This window comes from Brachypodium distachyon, chromosome 3 (assembly GCF_000005505.3).
Source record: "Brachypodium distachyon strain Bd21 chromosome 3, Brachypodium_distachyon_v3.0, whole genome shotgun sequence".
In the NCBI taxonomy this organism is placed as follows: Eukaryota; Viridiplantae; Streptophyta; class Magnoliopsida; order Poales; family Poaceae; genus Brachypodium; species Brachypodium distachyon.
Window position 1 is genome coordinate 36811902 of NC_016133.3, and position 18660 is coordinate 36830561.

Genomic DNA, 18660 nt, shown 5'->3' on the forward strand with positions numbered 1-18660 from the left:
AAGAACCGTAGTCGTCTTCATCCTTCTGTCACGTTTGTTTCCGTCACCTTCGGTGCATGCCCTGGCGGCAAGAGGCGAGGGAAATTGAAACAGTTTGATGTGTAATTTAACTACGTTTCATGTTATACTTATGTGTCCTTAATGGCAGCGCTCTGAAGGTATAGTTAACATAGTCACGTGGAGGTTCTCCTAGCTCCATCCATGTAGTGGCGTGGGTGTCATGACTGACGTCAGATATCAGCTAGTGATGCTCTGATTTTTCGTGCTTTTAATTTTCTTCACTGATGGTCCTACGAGAAGACATCAATATGTGTTGTAAGTGGTGTATCCATGATGTGTTCAACTATATTTTTGTGTAAAAAAACATGCTCTTATATTTCTCCTCAAAAAAATACCACGTGGATAAAATTTTGGACTTTTTTTTCTTTCTGTATTGGACTTCTTTACGAAACGGTAGAAAAGCACTCGTGGGCCGCTGCTGCCTCGCCGGAGTGCTGAGGAGACAATGAAATGGAACGTGGACGGCCGTTGTGGCTGGCCGGGTGATCCATCTGAGACCTAGCCCCACCGTCTCTTGGTAATGGACGCGTGGCCGGGAGCTCGGGGATGATCCTTATTCCTTAGTACGCGTGGACGAGGAGGAAGATGGAACATGGACGCAAATCTGTATTTTGAACAGCAGGGCATGGCCGAATTCAATAACCCGCCACCTGGTGCTGTTCGTGGGCGCGTCTCTCCTCTTTTGGTGGAGTAAACCAACAAATCAGGGCCCGGAGCTCCTCCAACCCCTTCTTTGCTAGTCTCTCCTCCCCGGAGCTTGGAGTACTGCCGAAATCTGGGCGAAATTGTGTGGGGGCAAGACGGACAGCCTCCTCTCCCAATCCCTGCACTACACCGCTTAAATTCATCGGGACAATCATCAGTCCGTCTGAAGAATCAAGGTAATGCTACTACGAATTCTACTCTCCAATCTGCACCATCCCTTCGGCTTCATCCGAATGTCTGGCATGTAACCCCTTCTCGAATCTGCTTGCGATTTTAATACATCTCCAGTTTAGTTTTCACTTCAGTTAACACCTAGTAATAGTACAGATTAAGCGAACTGAAGAATCCCCTGCTTGATCTGAAACCACAGCACCACCACCAATCGCAGGTGATGGAGCCCAGAGCAGCGGGTGTGAGTGCGGCCACGGGGGCCATGGAACCCGTGCTCGGGAAGCTGGCCGCTCTGCTCGCCGACGAGCACGGGGTTTTCAAGGGTTTCCGCGGTGATGCGGAGTCCCTCAGGGCGGAGCTCCAGGCGATGCACGCGTCCCTCAGGAACGTGTCCGAGGCGGAGGAGCCCGATGAGCGAGCCAAGCGCTGGATGAATGCGGTGCGGGAGTTCTCGTATGATGTCGAGGACGGCCTCGACGAGTTCGTGCTCTCTGCTGACGACGGATCTGCTAATAAGGCAGACGAATTCGTAGAGAAGATGAGAAATTGGTCAAGGGAGACGATTGATCATCGTCGAATGGGTGAAGAGATCAGTGATACCATCTCCAAGGCTAGCAATGTAGCGGAGGATCCCAGGGCCTCCTTTCTCTGCAGGGAGATGCCTGAGCTCGTTGGCATCGACGGACCAGCTGGTGAGCTCACCAAAATGTTGAATGGAGGAGGGGAAAATGCGTCAGCGCAGCAACTGAAGGTTGTTTCCATTGTCGGGCCTGGGGGATTAGGCAAGACTGCTCTTGCATGCCATGTTTACGGCACATTTGGACAGCAGTTTAAGTATCGGGCTTTTGTGTCGGTCTCCCGGAAGCCAGATGTGGTGACGATTTTGAGGGCTATTCTCAGCCAAGTGGGGTATGATCAAACCATACCTGGGGATGCACAATTGCTGGTCGACAAAGTCACCAATTTCATTCAAGATAAAAGGTATGCTAGTGCAAAGATGAAGAAAACCTACAGATTAAGCTATGTACTTCTGCAAAACATTTCACTTTCCATGCTTTCATGTAATTTCAAATTTAGTGATATTTTGTACAGTTTGGTTTGAACTAACTGGATAGGGAAAGGGGAGGGGGATACAGACATTTGCGCACTTGAGAATCATTAGTAATAAAAGAGAGGGTCAATATTTACATTCAAATCCTTTAATCTATGTGCATACCAAAGTACTTTGATCATGAATTAATCATACAGGTTACCTGAAATTTTATTTTTTGTGGAAATGATATTGGAGATAAAATTTTGAATGAGCTCATTTTTCCTACAAACATTGCTTACATTTTCAGATACTAGAACTTAGGATACACAGTATTATTTTTTTCAGAACTTGGAATGGTATTTGGGAGGGTGTTTTCTTTATTTTTTGGTTGCTCACAATTTAGGATGCTAAAGCATACTATCAACATTCCGAAATCATGTAACAGGTACTTCATCATTGTAGATGATGTATGGGATGTTCAAACATGGGATATTATTAAGCGTGCATTCTCCAAAAGCAGTTGTGGTAGCAGAATAATAACAACGACACGTATACATGAAGTAGCCAAATCATGCTGTGCTTCATATGGGGGTCGTGTTTATGAGTTAAGCCCTCTCAGTATTGTGGACTCAGAAAGGTTGTTTCTTAAGATAGTATTTAATTCTGAAGAGCAATGCCCATCACATCTTAAAAGAGTTTCTGATAAGATCTTGCAAAAATGTGGTGGTTTGCCATTGGCAATTATTGCTATATCTGGTCTGCTGACTGCTGATGCACACGAAGATCAATGGGAACAAGTTTGTAGTTCTATCAGGCATGGACCTGGAAGCAATCCCGTTGTTGAAAGAATCATGAGGATATTGTTCCTTAGCTACATTGATCTTACTCCTTGCCTAAAATCTTGCCTATTATATCTGAGTATATTTCCAGAAGGCTATGCAATTGCAAAGGAACGTTTAATAATGAGATGGATTGCTGAAGGATTCATCCTTGAAGAACATGGACATACACTATATGAATCAGGAGAGAGGTGTTTTAATGAGCTCATTAACAGGAACCTTATCCAACCAGGGGACATTAGTAAGTTTGGTAAGGTGGAAACCTGTCGAGCCCATGCTATGATTCTTGATTTCATCATATCTATGTCCAAGGAACAAAATTTTGTTACTTTATTAGGTGTACCTGGTGTAAATCCTGAGTCACAAAACAAGGTCCGTCGCTTGTCTCTACAGGATACTGATAGCAGTGAAATTCCAACTGACCTTGTTATATGTAATGCCCGGTCACTTACAATTTTTGGGCATTGTGTAAAAGTGCCATCTGTCTTGGAGTTTAGACACTTGCGTATTTTGGATTTTGAAGGTTCTATGGAATTGGAAGATCATCATCTTGCAGATGTAGACAATTTGTTCTACCTTAAGTACCTGAGGCTCAAGAATTCAAAAATTACAAAGCTTCCCCAGCATATAGCAGAGTTACAGTACTTAGAGTCAATCGACATATCTGGAAACAAAACAACAATTGAACTTCCATCAACCATTAATAGGCTTAGACAATTGGCCCATCTTGTCGTTAATGATGAAGCTATATTGCCAGATGAAATTGGAGGAATCCAAACACTGCAGGTGTTGGAAGGTATTAATGTCAACAGTCAGTCAACTAACTTTGTTCGGCAACTTGGTCAACTGACAAACCTTAGGAAGCTGAGCATAAGTTTTATCAATTATTATGCTGGTGATAACTGGAAGGAGAATCAGGAAGAGATGGTCTCTTCGATATGTAGGCTAGGCCAGGCAAACCTTCATGTTTTACACATTACCATCAATGAGGGAGCAGATGAGATCTTTGAGGAATCATGGTGCCCTGCTCCACTTAGTCTCCGGGAATTGGTCATTGAGGGTATAGTCTCAACGGTTCCCAGATGGGTTGGCTCACTTGTCAACCTCGAGAAATTACTTATCCTGATGTGGGAGGTTGGTCAGGACGATGTGGTGATCCTGGGAGGCCTACCTGATCTCCGTTATCTCTGTCTCACTGCATTGGCTGCTGGATCAAAAGAAGGGCGTCTTAGAGTCACCCAAAGGCATGGATTCCCTTCCTTGAGTAGTCTCCAAATCGGTGGAGAAGAGTGTGGACTAGGACTGATTTTTGAAGATGGATCTATGACAAAGCTACAAAATCTCGAGCTCGAATTTGATGCAGAGGAAACCAATTCTCTGACTAATGGCGATTTTGATTTTGGCATCGAGCACCTCTCCTGCCTCACAAGCACACGCATCCGTTGTGCTTATGATGAATCCATCTGTCCCACATTGGAGGATGCCATGGAGACAGCCATTAATGCCCATCCCAACCATCCCACGTTGGTATGGACAAAATGAATATCAGGCTTCAGGTACTGATTCTTCCTTCCAAAGAATCATTCTTTCAAAGATAATTATATTTTGTTTCTTTTATCCTCTCACAATATTTCATTTCATATGCTTTTTTTTCCTCTTTTGCGGCAAAATTCAAGCAGGGTTATGGGAGCTGCAGTCATCATTGTTTCAACCCTCAAGCCTTTTGTTTCTTATTTGTTCCAAAATGGATTGATCTTGCAGGGTTTTTTTCCCTCAGGTAACAGTTTCTGAATATTTCAGAGTTCTTTACTCGACAATATGTGCTTGCTAGGTGTTAGCTACAATATGTGCTATTACAGTAGTCAGATTTTCCATCTAATGAACCTGTCAAAATTTGATAAAAGCACAAAATGCTAGAAACCATATTTTTGGTCCAGCCTGCTAATATTTTGATTATTTAACATGTCTTGCGTTCGGACACAATGCAACATATCATGGCAGCATGAGGAACAAGATGGATGAACATTGTTATACGGTGACACACTGAAAAGCCAAGAGGAGAGCAATAATCAAACTGAAGTCCTTGTGACATCCAAATTAGTTGCATTGCGTTGATCCAGAACGAAACTTAAATGAAATGTCACATTCTTGTTCTCTTGAAATGTTTCTAGACTTAGGGCAATGTTTGTGGTGTACCTTAAGACTGATGCTTAAATTTCGTTTCTGTTGCTTTGTTCTATTGTTGAAATGACATTGTATAATATTCTTAAATAAGTGCATGAATTGCACAGTGTTGTTAAAATGACATTGTATAATTTTCAGTTTAGTCCTCTTAATTCACCAAGAAAGTTTGATTTTAATTTGTTCTGGCAACACAGCCATATATTTGATTCTTGGCTTCAGTTGCTACTGTAGTGTCTTTTTTTCAGGAGAATAGACAGACATCCACTGTTAGCGGTGCAATTAAGTTTCGCCTGTGCATCAGCAATCTACTGTGACCGCCTATACTACTTGCTAGATTATGAAGACTCTGCCCACAAATCCTGTATTGTTGTTCTTTCCTATAGTTTCTGAGATGCCTAGTTCATTTTTTTTTTGCTATGATCGATCATGAATGCTCCTAGCTGCATTGTACTCCCTCTGTTCCATAAAGATTGGCACGGCTTTGAACTAGGGCTAGTTCAAAATCATGCCAACCTTTATGGAACGGAGGGAGTAGCTGCTAAAATTTTGAGAAGCTCTCTGTCGATTAATATGCTTAGGTAAGCCAGTCCTAACACAATGAGAATGCCATGAATGCCATGCAGGCCCTATGAAAAGATAAAAGTATTACTCCCTCCGTCCCATATACAGTGACTCAAATTTGCCCTAATATGGATGTATCTATGCCTAAAAAGCGTCTAAATACATGTAATAGAAAGTCACTTAATATGGGACGGAGGGAGTACTACAAAGCTTCCCCAGCATATAGCAGAGTTACAGTACTAGAAAATTCTTCCCCATCTCGGCCCTGTGCGCTATAATTTTCTTATGCCCGAGAGTATCTGGTGTAATCAAATTGAAGTCCTTGTGACATCCAAATTAGTGGTATTGTATCTATCCCAAGCTTAAACGAAATGTCAATTCTTGTTTGCTTGAAATATTTCTATAGTGAAATGTTTGTGGTGTACCATAAGACTGATGGTTAAATTTATTTCTGTTCCTTTGTTATGTTGTTAAAATGGCATGGTATAATATTCTTAAATAAGTACATCAGCACTTGGTGTGTTTCCTATCTTTGGTTCGCCCTTGTGTTGTTTATCATTCGGTTCATACTGGAAACTTGTACTGGGGTTTCGTGCCAATGGTGATCTAGTGGACTCAGTCTGGTATTTTATCTCTAGGTACGATAGGTAAACGGCCATTCAATGATGAATGGGTAAACTGTCACTTGCTGGTTCCGATCATCATTCATCCTGTCGTGTAAAATTCAGTTTGTGCAACATTCGCCTTTGATTGTATCGTGCTCTTGAGACCCAAATGGGTCGATAAGTCCAGTTTAATCCTCTTCACCAAACAATTTTGATTTTTGTTTTTCAACACAGCTATATACTGAATTTCACGGAAGTGTCTCCTGTTTACGTGATTCTTCGCTTCAGATGCTACTGTACTGTCCTTTCTCCAGGAGAATAGACATCCACTGTTAGCGGTATGTGAAGCAGAACCAATAGGCAGAGGCGCAGCTGCAGTCAGCCCGTTGTTACATCCACTGTCACAGCTGCAGTCAGCCCGTTGCAAGTCTTGCAGCGTTCTGCATATATTTTACTCATACCCACCCATAGCAAGTGAAGTGAGATTCCAGGATTTCCCCAAACCATCGACGGACTTTAAGCATTTTGAGGCAACAGCTAATCCTCTGCTTGCTAGCCAGAAATTCGTCAGGTACCATAGGCCCATTTGAACTACATTCTCGAGTAAATATTTCTTATGCTGAATTCTCTTCAACATCATTGCAGTTTCTTTGGTCACGACTCTCCTTTACTTTTGCAAAGATCAAGAGCATTTGCTTGATACCATGAATATTCATCTTGTTGTCAGTCTGCGAGGTATTTACTGAGCTTAAGAAGCAAAGCCAATTCCAACAGGACACACAAGTCATGTATATGCTCCAGATCTTCACGCCGCAACTATGATGTTTGTGTTCTAGAACTACAATAATACATGCAGGCTTGTAGCTGCCAGCTTGTTAGACCAGATTTCAGCCTCCAAGCTAAGTACCCCTCCTTCCCAGTTTATAAGGCCCTCACATATTCTAATATTCAACTTTTACAATCAATTATACCAATAATATGCAAGTGATCTGCCATAAATGGCATGTGGCAAGCATGTTTTTGTTAGTTATATAATTACTTTAAACTTGAGAGTTGTTCCAGAAGCATTGTCCTTGCATCTGTATGGAATAAAAGCATACTTATCAAATATTAATAACAGAATGAGAGTAAAAGGACAGATCAGTTTTTTTACAAGAAAATTAAGCATTGTAGATCAGTGCCACCAGGAGTCCAGGAATGGTTCGATACTATTTTTTGTCATTAACAGCACTTTGATTAAGGAAATAGACACATGGTCGGTGACTTCTATTAACATAAATTACAAGTAACTGTAACACTTACAGAGTTATGTTTGCTCTTTTATATTTCTCGAGACAAATGCTCCATGAAATCCATATGGTACTCTATGTGGCAATGTTATTTTAGCAACTGGCCCACTCTCAAATCTCTGTGCACTGATGATATGTGCCTGGAATATAAATGGATGAAGCTTCATGAGTACTTAAAGGTTGCCATGCTCAATGCATATTTGAGTCAAGGTAATACTAATCTACGACCTTTCTTCCCAGTTTAACTGCAAGAGTTTTGGTAATAACTTCTATATATGAAGTATGAAACTTATTTTCCTTTCTAAACAGTAACATGTAATAGAGATAAAAAAATATCAACATAACATCTTTTTGATATAAAGACCTGAAGAAAACTCATTTTTAATGATAGAATCCTATGTTAATACTTTTTTGAGATTGCAGTGACACACACTCAAATCACCCCACCGCATCCACAAACACATGTGTGCTTCCTACTGAAATACATGCTAGATCTACAACAGAAGTCGTTGAGATAAATCTATGGTTTATCTATACCTCACGGACTGTGGGACATACGGTTTACCACTGAACGTACATGTGTGTGAAGGCGCGAGACACTGTTACTCAATCCTATGTTTGAACTCGGTTGAGCAGGCTGCACCACGCGTCCATGGCATACCCTACCAGTGAGACATGGCTCCCTTCGCAAATCCTATGATAATACTCTGTTCTTAAATAGATGACGTCCTAGAATGCGTGCATTCAAACTTCTATAACTTGACTCATTATTATGCTAAAAAATATTTAGTTTAATGATGCGAAACTAGTACTACTAGATTTGACTCATAATTACACAGTTTATAAATTTCACTAGCATATTCATATGAAAATTAATGGTCAAAGTAGCATAACAAAGACCGTTTTTTAAGTCCAAAACGTTGTGTATTTATGACGGAGGGGTAATATGGAATTTTACGTTCAGAAATGCATTAATGTAATTTCTATGTGATAACTGACCTAAAATTTTCAAAAGTGACTCCGAAGTCTCGGTATAATTAGATTGTGTATTTTAGCACCTAGAGTGTAGTAAGACTTGCCTGTGATATATTTGTCCCCTCATCATGCACAAATGAGATTATCCATCCATCATCCTCGTGTACTGCATTGACGTTTGGAACAAAAGTTGCTCCTGAGCAGAATTGATTTCTTCCAAGGTGATGGTATTCAACATTGATTTGAACCTGTCCAGACTCCTTCAGGAATTCCGAGGTATGAAGTCAAGATCTTACAAAGAAGCAGTACATGTATGGATTTTACAGATGATGGGAAATCTGTGTTACCTTCCTTTTCTGATCAAGATATAGTTTTGCAAAACCTCCAAACTTTGGTCGCACTACAAGAGTGTAAAGATTGCTATCAAAATCTACCATCTGATTTACTCCACGTGGTTGGTGGGATCGTCTATTGCATGTAATCCTAATTGCATCTATTACTAGCATGGGATCCTATACTCGTATCTATTTGAGGTAAGATTGGACAAATCCTTGGAGATGCTCTGTTTCAAGATTGATGCATGCACACAAGAGAATAACAATGCTTACTGGAAATTACCTGTTCCACAACCTCCAGTCAAACTCCCTTGCACATCCACCACTTGCGCGTAAGCATACCTGTGATGCAAACCAACATATTTGTCATTGATCACAGGGAATTCCAAAGCAACATCTGTCCCGGTTAACCATTTTCCTGTGACAGCCCTGCTTTTCAAGTTTAGTGTCCACTCGTACAGACGAGAGAAGTATTCCTCATTTAGTTCTTGATCACCAGACTCCTCATTGCACTGAAGTGTTGGGCCCATGATGATCGAAGCTGGCACGCGAAATCCCCTGACAATAATCTTAAAAAACATACCATGAAAGTAAATTAGATTTTGTATAGGGAAATGCAATTTCTAATATATGTAGGCCACTGGATTTCCGTAAGCACTAGTACTGCATTATTCTGTAGTCTTTTCAGATTGCAATATAACTGCATCTGTATGAAAAATATATTCTCTGTTTGATCATTTATGATACTGTACCTCATCACCTTCCTCAAAACAGTTGACAAGATGCAATGTGCAGAATGGTTCTACAGCAAACCATATTACTGACTCTGCATCTCCATAGCGGGGCATAACCCCGATTCTTGCATAGCTTTCATTCTCATAATCAATGAACCTACGTGAGGGTACAAAATGAACAAATTAGAAATTTGGAAAAACTATTGTCTCGCCAGGTTTAGTTTATTAAGGACTTACGTTGCTGCTCGTAGAATCCTACATGCGCTGAGGGTAAGTGGCATATCCATGATAATGTTGTACCTACATTTGTATGGATAAATTAGAATTTTTGTTTGTTTATCTCCACCGGTGATACATTATTTGTCTTGAGATTTCATTGGGCTCTACTGCTGCGTTTCTGAGTTTAGAGTTGTATGCGTACTTTGTTCTCCCTCTGTACAGACATACTTTTAGAGTTACTGAAAAGCCAAAAGTAAAATGTATTTCAAAGAAGTTGATTAGTAGGCTCACATTTAATTTCGTCCAGGTAGTTTAAAACAGAAATTATAGTAAATACAGTTCCACAAAATAGAATATTCTGCCAAATAATGGAAAATACTGAATTTTAGTTAGAGTGTTGTTTCCCTGATGTTTCACTAGTTGCCAGTAGTGCTCTAACCATTGTTCAGTCTCATGAAATTGTAGTTTTAGTGGCTGGAATATCGAGGTTTGTAGCCCAACTATGATTAATTAATGTAGGTTTCCTTTTGGGTTAAATAAATTAAATAATACTTAGAAACGAAAATTGAATCGAGTTTGATAGGCTTTTACATATGATATTTTTCTACTGATTTTCTAGTTGAATTTCCAACCATATAACATGCTGTCATGCTACCTAGTGAAATAATTTGTATGGATTTCATGTGAGGGGTGGAGCTACTACCACTACTGATTAATACCTGGTTTTGGAATTCTTTCGCAATTACAACTGTGTTTATTTGATAAAGTAAAAATAGGACAAGCTTTCAAGTATCTTTCTTCTCTTGCAGTTTATATGGTCCCTATCTTCTCTTTGAAATTGAATAAATACTATATGTCAAAAAACAAGAGCTGTATTCTATACGCAAAATAAGAATGCAATTTCGTCATAAAGAGAAAATCCGCAATTAGCAATAGAAACAAACTTACATTTTAGTAATCCCAATTTCATGACAAAATGCACATCTTTCTAACTTGAGATCAACCTTTCATTTAAGTTTCATTCCATCCCCTGCAGTAGGTTTCGTGGAATTAACGACTGCTTCCTCCTTAACAAAATGATGTGCAAAATCTGAACTGTATAATTGGAAAACCTGAGACAACTCCAACCGTCAGGTAGGGCTTCATAATGTTAATCCCATAGATGACCAACTCTCCTGACCCAGGGACCACCTGCTTCCACATAAATGTCGATGGCATTGGAAAACATTTGGACAATTCTTTCCTCGAACACGTAGTCACACTCACACATCTTTTGTATTAGAAGAAAAACATCAGACAACAACCTAAACCACTTCAGTGCACAAACACATGATGGAGTACTCCCACTAGCCTATGGTGAGCAAAAACAAGGACAATATAAATCATTTTAAAAAATACAATATTGGTAGCAATATTTTAGAAGTAAAGATTTTAAATTCTAACATTTGATACTATTGACCTTTCTTCTGCAGTTGAATATTTGCAAGACATTTTTCAAAGTCTGAGGAAGGTGATAAATCTTATTAAACAGGGTATGGAACAATTGATAGCAGATATTTTGACATATTTTCACTTTAACTCTTAGTGTGATTTAATTTTCACGAACCTTTGGGTGTGCGGTGAATGGCATGACCCAGTCGCCGCCAATGGACCAGCTTCCCATGGTGTCAAGGCTGTCCAAGTCCATCTCATGGGGACTGTCATTCTCTGCAGCCGCGAAGACTCTCCCGGCATGCACAAACACACTGGTATTGCTCATGTTCCGGATCACTTTGCCAAACCTCAGCTGCATGCATGCACAAATGGAAATTATAAGCATAGGAAAATGGCTGCAGAAACATCACACCATAGCACCAAAAAACAGAGACATTATTCGACGCACCATGTTTAGAATGCTGGCAGCCAGAGTGGCGAGAGGATTGCCTTTGGTTACCGAGAAGAAGCATGGCCTCTGCCGAGCTCTTTCGACTGTGAAAGTGTCAGATTGCACGTAGCGGTTAGTATAGGAGACAGACCATTCGTCGACGGTGCCATTGCACCCCCTGGTGAAGTGGAGGGCATGGAGCATGCCTTCTCCTTCGACCCATATGTCTTCAGACTGCCCAAAGATGGATCTCACGACGTGGAGGGCTCCAAAGAGAGGGTTCGAGCCTGCACTGAAAATCCATGATTCAGGGCAACTCAAGGGACCCATCAATCCTTCAACTTGCATATGTGAGGACACGCCAACAAGGATCAATATGGAAAATTTATAACACATGACTATGCATCAGTTTAACCTTCGCTTTCCTTCTGTTTGTGCCTTGCTGTCGACTGTGTAAAGGACAATTATTGTAATCCATGCCAATCCCCATGGTGGAGGAAAATCTTAAAATATACCCTATGCCGTTTCCTTTCTTCTTTCCATGTAAAACATGATTTTATTTTAGAAAATGGAAAAAATAGGAAATTATTGTCAAATTGATTAGTTTCTTCTACATCAAGCCAAGTCTTCCCTGTAAAACAGGACAAATGTACTCATTTATAGTTGCGCAATGAACTAGTCGAAACACACAAAATAAAGCCTAAGAGCATGTCTAATCAGAGCATTAATTAGGCACTGCCAGTGGCTAGATGAGCCTTATCCCTGGTCTGAGAACCTTTACCAAGTTTAGTATTACTCCGATCCTAAATTCTTGTTGTTGTTTTAGTACAAAGTTGAACTAAAATAACGACAAGAATCTAGGATCGGAGGGAGTACATGACACTTGTTTAGTTTTCACTATATTGTCAACATGTCAAAATTTTATGACTTCTTTCCTGACTGAACTTTTTCATTTGCTATAAATGATATTAAGCGTTGTGAAATTAAAACTGAAATAGCTAGTAAGTGATGGAAATTACCATTTCTAACATAAACACCCTCTGGAAAATCTGCGGGTATCGTCCCTTCTATGTCCAGGATAGCTATGCTTTCGCCGTTTTCATCAACTGGCGCAAAGTTGCTCTGCTTTCATGGATTGTTCCAGATTAAGGTTAGCAACTGAGAGTCGAAGAAACATTTGCTTGTTCAATTTGCTTATAGCTTAAACAAGCTGCTGCTGCACTTTGAAATCATGGATCTACTTTCATTTTCCAAACTTGTTTCTACCCACTTTTGCAGGTACCTCAGTGGAACGCAGAGGCTGATGACTGAACGTGAAGGTGGAGTCAACAAATGCATCCAGGAATGTCTTGGAAACACTACCGATAGCATCTGATGCCTCTCCAAGTCTGGTGGTAAGATGTTGCTGAAGCTCCTTGAACTATGGCTGCATGAAAGCAATTAAAATCACATCATTTGTTGAAACAGTATTTATTCTTTACATCTCGTCACATATTCCCTATGATTATCTATCGATCTATACTATTCGCTTAATTTAACTGCCTAGCTCCTTTCGAGCAAGCCTAGCAAGCTGTCGAGTTTCAGTTGAATATAGAATGACAGGGAGGGTGAGCTTACAGTGGATGTGATCTGTGTTGAGAGTCACATTAGGCAGTGTGCGGCTTCTTCGAGAGTCGCTTCGCATGTGTGGCTGGAGAGAGGCACCACACATGAATGCTGTGGCCACCATGGATAAGAGCTTGTTGTAGTGCTTTTTCTGCTGGTGTTTCTATGTTCCCTGTGAAGCTAGACGCCTGTGTATTTATAGGTAAGAAATTCGGGTATAAAATAAGGCCATGTGTCTCACGCATTGCTACATGGCTCATTAAATCAGTAAGTGTTGCATTTTTCTGGCGATCCGGCAGCAGCGATGCTAGGACAGGCATCCATACTGTATTGTTTGCGTTCGCCTTTGCTTGACATGTGTTTTTTTTGGGTATATCATAGTAGTAAGTTTGGATCTCTTGTTTATTTTTAATTCGTGTGGACTGTGGACATAATTTGTGTCATAAAAAAAAATGTCATTCTATATTCTATATGATGTGCACAAGCCCAGAAGATGATGGGCAGAACGTAAATCTTCTGTAGAGTGTAATGAAGTTAGAAACTGGAAGTTCATTTTGCATGAATCTGTTCTGTTTTCCCTTCTTTTTCTAGAAAGGTATGTGAATTGATTTTTCGGTTAAACATGTGCATCAGAACTTTTGTTGTAAGCCATCATAACAATGCGTTGCTATGATATACAGTCGTCACCAATTGAGTCTTTCATTAACAATAAAGAATTAAAAAGAATATTGTACTATTATCTTTGCTCATATAATCCACCTACTTGTTCTCATTTGTGCCAAATCAACTAGAAGTTGTATGGCTAAATGTGTGACGGATCGTCGCCACCGATTGAGTCTTTCCTAATGAGGAATTTTACAGTATCCCGATACTTTTTATTGGGGGTGGGAGTACCATAGAAATTCATCCGTCCATTCATAAGGATAAACTAGTACAATGCCTGTGCGTCGTCACGGCCTTTTAAACATATGCACATGAAAATTGTTAGATTGATTAGGCTAGCAAGCGTTGTTGATGGTTGTTTATGTATGTGCCGGATTGAGAGCTGCATGTGTATATGTCTGTTGTATTAGATGTACACATGGATCGATTAGTGCAGATCAGGTTGCGTGTGTAGTTACATTAAGATTGATTTGGACGTGGGCTGTGGGTTGAGGCTCGACAAAAGGAAGGGTGCGTCGCCACGATCTCTTAAACATATGCACATGAAAATTGTTAGATTGATTAGGCTAGCAAGCGTTGTTGATGGTTGTTTATGTATGTGCCGGATTGGGAGCTGCATGTGTATATGTTTGTTGTATTAGATGTACACATGGATCGATTAGTGCAGATCGAGTCATTTGCAGGTTGTGTGTGTAGTTACATCAAAATTGATTTGGACGCGGGCTGCGGGTTGAGGCTCGACAAAGAGAAGGGCTAAAACGTAAAATTACCTAACGGTACGGAGACACTACTGCTTTTATTACTAGGTAGGTACAGATTAGTCATTTCCGGGATCCCTTTCCAATCGATCTCACGCCGCCACCAGGATCGATCGAGCGCATTGCTTCCTCCGCCGTCCGCCCCTGTTCTCTAATCGCACGCGTTGTACACTCACACGACCCGACCGGCAGCCGCTGTGCCCTAATTCTATTTAATGCATCGTGTTTCATCCTCTCTCAACGCCGCCTCGCTGGCCGAAATCAACTGCCCGCACTTGCATGGCCGAATTAATCGACGTCGTTCCCCATGGTCAAGATGCAGATGTAATCCGTAGAAGATAGCATCACTAAAAACAGATAAATATTCTGTGATCAACGTTTCTAAGTGCAAATAACCCTTCTGCTCCAGCCTGCTTCCGAAGATTTGATGCCAATGTGCTACCGGACGATGACTAGCATTTTTTTTCTTCTAGAATACATAGGTGTATCGTCGATTAAAGAAGGAGAACTGCGATGCAGTTTACAAGCCCTAAGGGCAGTCATTACAAATTACTCAACCCGTGTCTCTCCACTCTCTACCTACCACAGGTAATAGCTTGCACTTCATGAATTAACGACCCATGATTATGGTTACGGTTTTACCCTTAATCTGGATGCACTCCTTAATTTTGGAGACGGTACTCCACAAAAGTTGTGTGGGAGTACCGAACAAGATTAATCACTAGATGAGGGCATATGGATGGTTCATATTTATTAATCCAGGGTATCGTAAGAAACCTCGTTGTATAATAAAGATTAGTGTAGAATCGTAAGTTCCTAGCCTTACATTAATTGCTAGTGACAGTATCTTAGTGGAGAAATGCTAGAACTAAACAGTGCCATCCGAGTGGTATATTTGTACTTTGACAATTACAGGGGTATATTGTGCCACATGCAAAATTTGAGTGGTATATTTGGAACCGAAAAAATTTAAGTGGCATTTAAGCATATGGACAAAATTTGGATGGCAAATATGGAATTCTCTCTTCATATTATCAAGTACCCCTCTGATCCATATTAATTGTCTCAAATTTGTCTAAATATTGATGTATCTATGCCTAAAAAGTGTCTAGATACATGTAATATTTCGACAACTAATATGGATCGGCGGGAGTATTAAATATCAGGATTTTAGCACAAGGTACAAATCTTTTCTCGTTAGCTAGATAGAATTCCGTGAATCTGCATAGGATCTCTATCTGTAAACGTAATTATTTCTTCACTTTTAAATTCCTTTTATAATGTACTCCCTCCGTCCCATGTTAAGTGCCAAAATATTAAATGTATCTAGATACTTTTTAGATATAGATACATTGATATTTGGACAAATTTGAGTCACTTAATGTGAGACGGAGGGAGTACTAATTTACGTCTTGCAGTTGGTGCAAGGCGAAGACACCTAAGATGCTGCAGATGAAGGGAGTACTGATTTTTGAGTCTGGGAAAACCGAGAGAAGACCAATGAAAATGCACGAAGAAAGCAAATGTAAATTTTTGGAGGTTACCAACAAAGTACTCCTTCCATCACATATTAAGTGACTCAAATTTGTTCAAATATGAATGTATCTGTATTTATCTCAACAGGCAAGCATGACAACTCAGCAAACCCACCATGCACATTGTCATGCAAACTATGTCACCTTATCAAGTCATACATGTATTTATTTACATTTTTGCATACCACCTTATCAAATCATGCATGTATTCACCTACATTTTTGCATTAATATATCAGTTTAAGTTATGTCACATCATCAATTCAATTACATTTTCTCTTTTCGGGAAAAGCTTTCCTCTTTTTGTACATCATGCTGTCACGTACGTCTTAGGTTATGTCATTTTCAAATGTAAAACAAGAACACTTTTACAATTTCCCCCACTATGTACAGCAACATACGAGCCATCATCTAGTTCTTATATAGAAGTAATGACTAGAATAATTACATGCGTTCGTTAAGCCATGCCACCTTTGTGTCACCCGGATGTAGCATAACCAGTCACGGGCCACTAGTGGGTCTTTATGTGACCGTCAGTGGTGACTCGTCAAGAATGGCCTTTTTGGTATTCTAGAAAAAAAAAGAATGGCCTTTTTGAGTCACCACTAATGGTGTTTCCCAAAACAAGTTACAGCTCCTTCTGGGTCCATCAGTTGTGTTCCTCGCCGCCACCGCAAGCTCCTCGATGGCCCGCCTCCTCCGTCAGCCCCTCGCCGAGCCGCTGCCGCCGTTGGACTGACCGTGCCAGTGCGCACGCGTTAAGGTCCACGGTTCGCCAGAGGGCCGGATCAGTCCCCGTCTTCCCCAACACCGACGATGATCTCCACCACAAACACCACGTCATCATTTGAAAAAATGTTCCAGGTCATCTCTAAACCGTTTCAAATGTGCCACATCAGCTCTAATACCATCATGTGGTGCGATTTATTTGGTATTAGAAATTTCATGGTGTAAATTAGACAGTTTTGGATTTTAGTGGGTTATTTGTCCTGCAACATACATTTGAGGGTGAAATATGGACTTCTTTTTTTAACTTTTCTAATCCCCAACAGCGATCGAGTACAGCAGCGATCCCCGGTCCTGATCCCTCGTCTTCTTCACTTGACCGCTTCAGTTTCAACTTCCTATAAGGCAGGCAAATTCTCCCGTACCCCCAAAGGAGTATTAGGGAAGGGCAAATTAGTCTTTTCACATTTTTACATTAGTAAAAAAATAAAAACTGGGTCGTCTTCCTCACTGGTCCTCTCTCTCCTCCCGAGTTTCACAGAGCGATGTCGGCTCTCCGCCGCCGCCCTCGACCAGCCCCCCGCCGCCCTAGACCAGCCCCCGGCGCCGCCGTCCTAGACCATCCCCTGGCGCTGCCGCCCTTGCCCTCGCCCTCGCCCCAGCGCACGCTGCCGCCGCTTCCCTACACCCAGTCCACGGCGCGGCCACCTTCGCCCTCGCCATCGCAGCGCGCCGCCGCATTCCGCACTCCTCACAGCACGCGGGGCTGCAGCCCGCGAACTGCGCGATGCGCACGCCATGTACGCGGCCGCTAGATGCTCCTCTGCCCCCTTCCTTCGGATGCTGCCATGCGCATGTACGTCGTCGGCTCGGCGCAGCGGGAGGTGGTCTCCGGCGGCGGCGACGGAAGCTACTGCGAATGGGGGAAATGAAGATGGGGCGCGTTTCGGGATTTTTTTACAGGCATCAGATTAATCCGTGCGCTTGCTTTGAATACTTCATCATATTACTCCACACATCTCAATTGGAATATCAGGGAGTATTAACAAATCTGAGCACTTAGATCTATAAAATGAGCGGTCCAAATTAATTCCGGAATACTGTAAAAGAGCTCATAATGCTCTCCTATAATCCCGTGTACACAAGCCTCTCGAAAATAAATGTTCTCTTTTGCTTAAGTTATGTACATTTATAAAGCTTGACGCTGTTTGACGATATTTTATGCTAATCAAGATGGAAGTATGATTAACATGGTTAAAAATATGTGCATCAATTATAGTGTAAGCTAGCCCAATCTTCATGCATGCAATCGATCAGAAACCCATACATGCATGGCTATGTGCTGTACTTCGTACGTGCGCATGGGCTAATTCCGGAGAAAGCAAGAAATCCTCGGTGCTGCTCAGCTCAATTAACGGACGCGCATGCAGGTACGCGGAAGCTCCCATGTTTCCAGCTAACATGAAAAGGCAAGCTCCGTTTCAGGTAATTACACGGAAACGGCCTCATATACACAGAAGGACACGGCGGACATTTACGAAGACGGAAAGTATCGGCAATTTGACGTTGATTAGCAAATCAGTCGTCCTTGTGATTTGTAAGCACGGCAGCTGCAGATGCCAAAAATATGAGGCGACGGTCTTTCCTTTCGATGCTCCAGCTGAAGCCTATATAAGTCTGCCAATGCTTCCATCGAGGAGGACAGAAGAGGAGAAGCGCTGAATCCGCCAGGGTGTCGGACAGAGGTAAAAGGAGCACATATATTCTCACATCCAGAATACAAACACCAAAGAACATCCA

General features: G+C 41.3%; 1 protein-coding gene, 1 non-coding gene and 1 pseudogene across 9 annotated transcripts; 2 read left to right on the top strand and 1 right to left on the bottom strand.

Moving 5' to 3' along the window:
- Positions 1-476: 476 nt before the first annotated feature.
- On the top strand, positions 477-9036 carry LOC100830435 (putative disease resistance RPP13-like protein 3). Of its 8 annotated transcripts, none has more exons than XM_024461207.1 (8): positions 478-941; positions 1154-1917; positions 2415-4364; positions 4488-4585; positions 5224-5353; positions 6393-6729; positions 6804-7657; positions 8679-9036. In XM_024461207.1, the coding sequence occupies exons 2-3, from the start codon at positions 1157-1159 to the stop codon at positions 4348-4350; spliced, it is 2697 nt and encodes an 898-aa protein (XP_024316975.1). In that variant the 5' UTR covers positions 478-941; positions 1154-1156; the 3' UTR covers positions 4351-4364; positions 4488-4585; positions 5224-5353; positions 6393-6729; positions 6804-7657; positions 8679-9036. The 8 variants fall into 8 exon arrangements, with proteins under 8 accessions (XP_014756772.1, XP_014756770.1, XP_014756769.1 ...); XM_024461206.1 differs by having other exon boundaries at positions 8689-8891; XM_014901286.2 differs by lacking the exon at positions 5224-5353 and having other exon boundaries at positions 477-941; positions 4485-4585; positions 8679-8891.
- MIR5174E (microRNA MIR5174e) lies at positions 5430-5540 on the top strand. The gene has a single exon (NR_126958.1). It is a non-coding gene; the product is annotated as a microRNA MIR5174e (primary transcript).
- Positions 6744-12994, bottom strand: LOC100830744 (annotated as a pseudogene).
- Positions 12995-18660: the final 5666 nt, after the last annotated feature.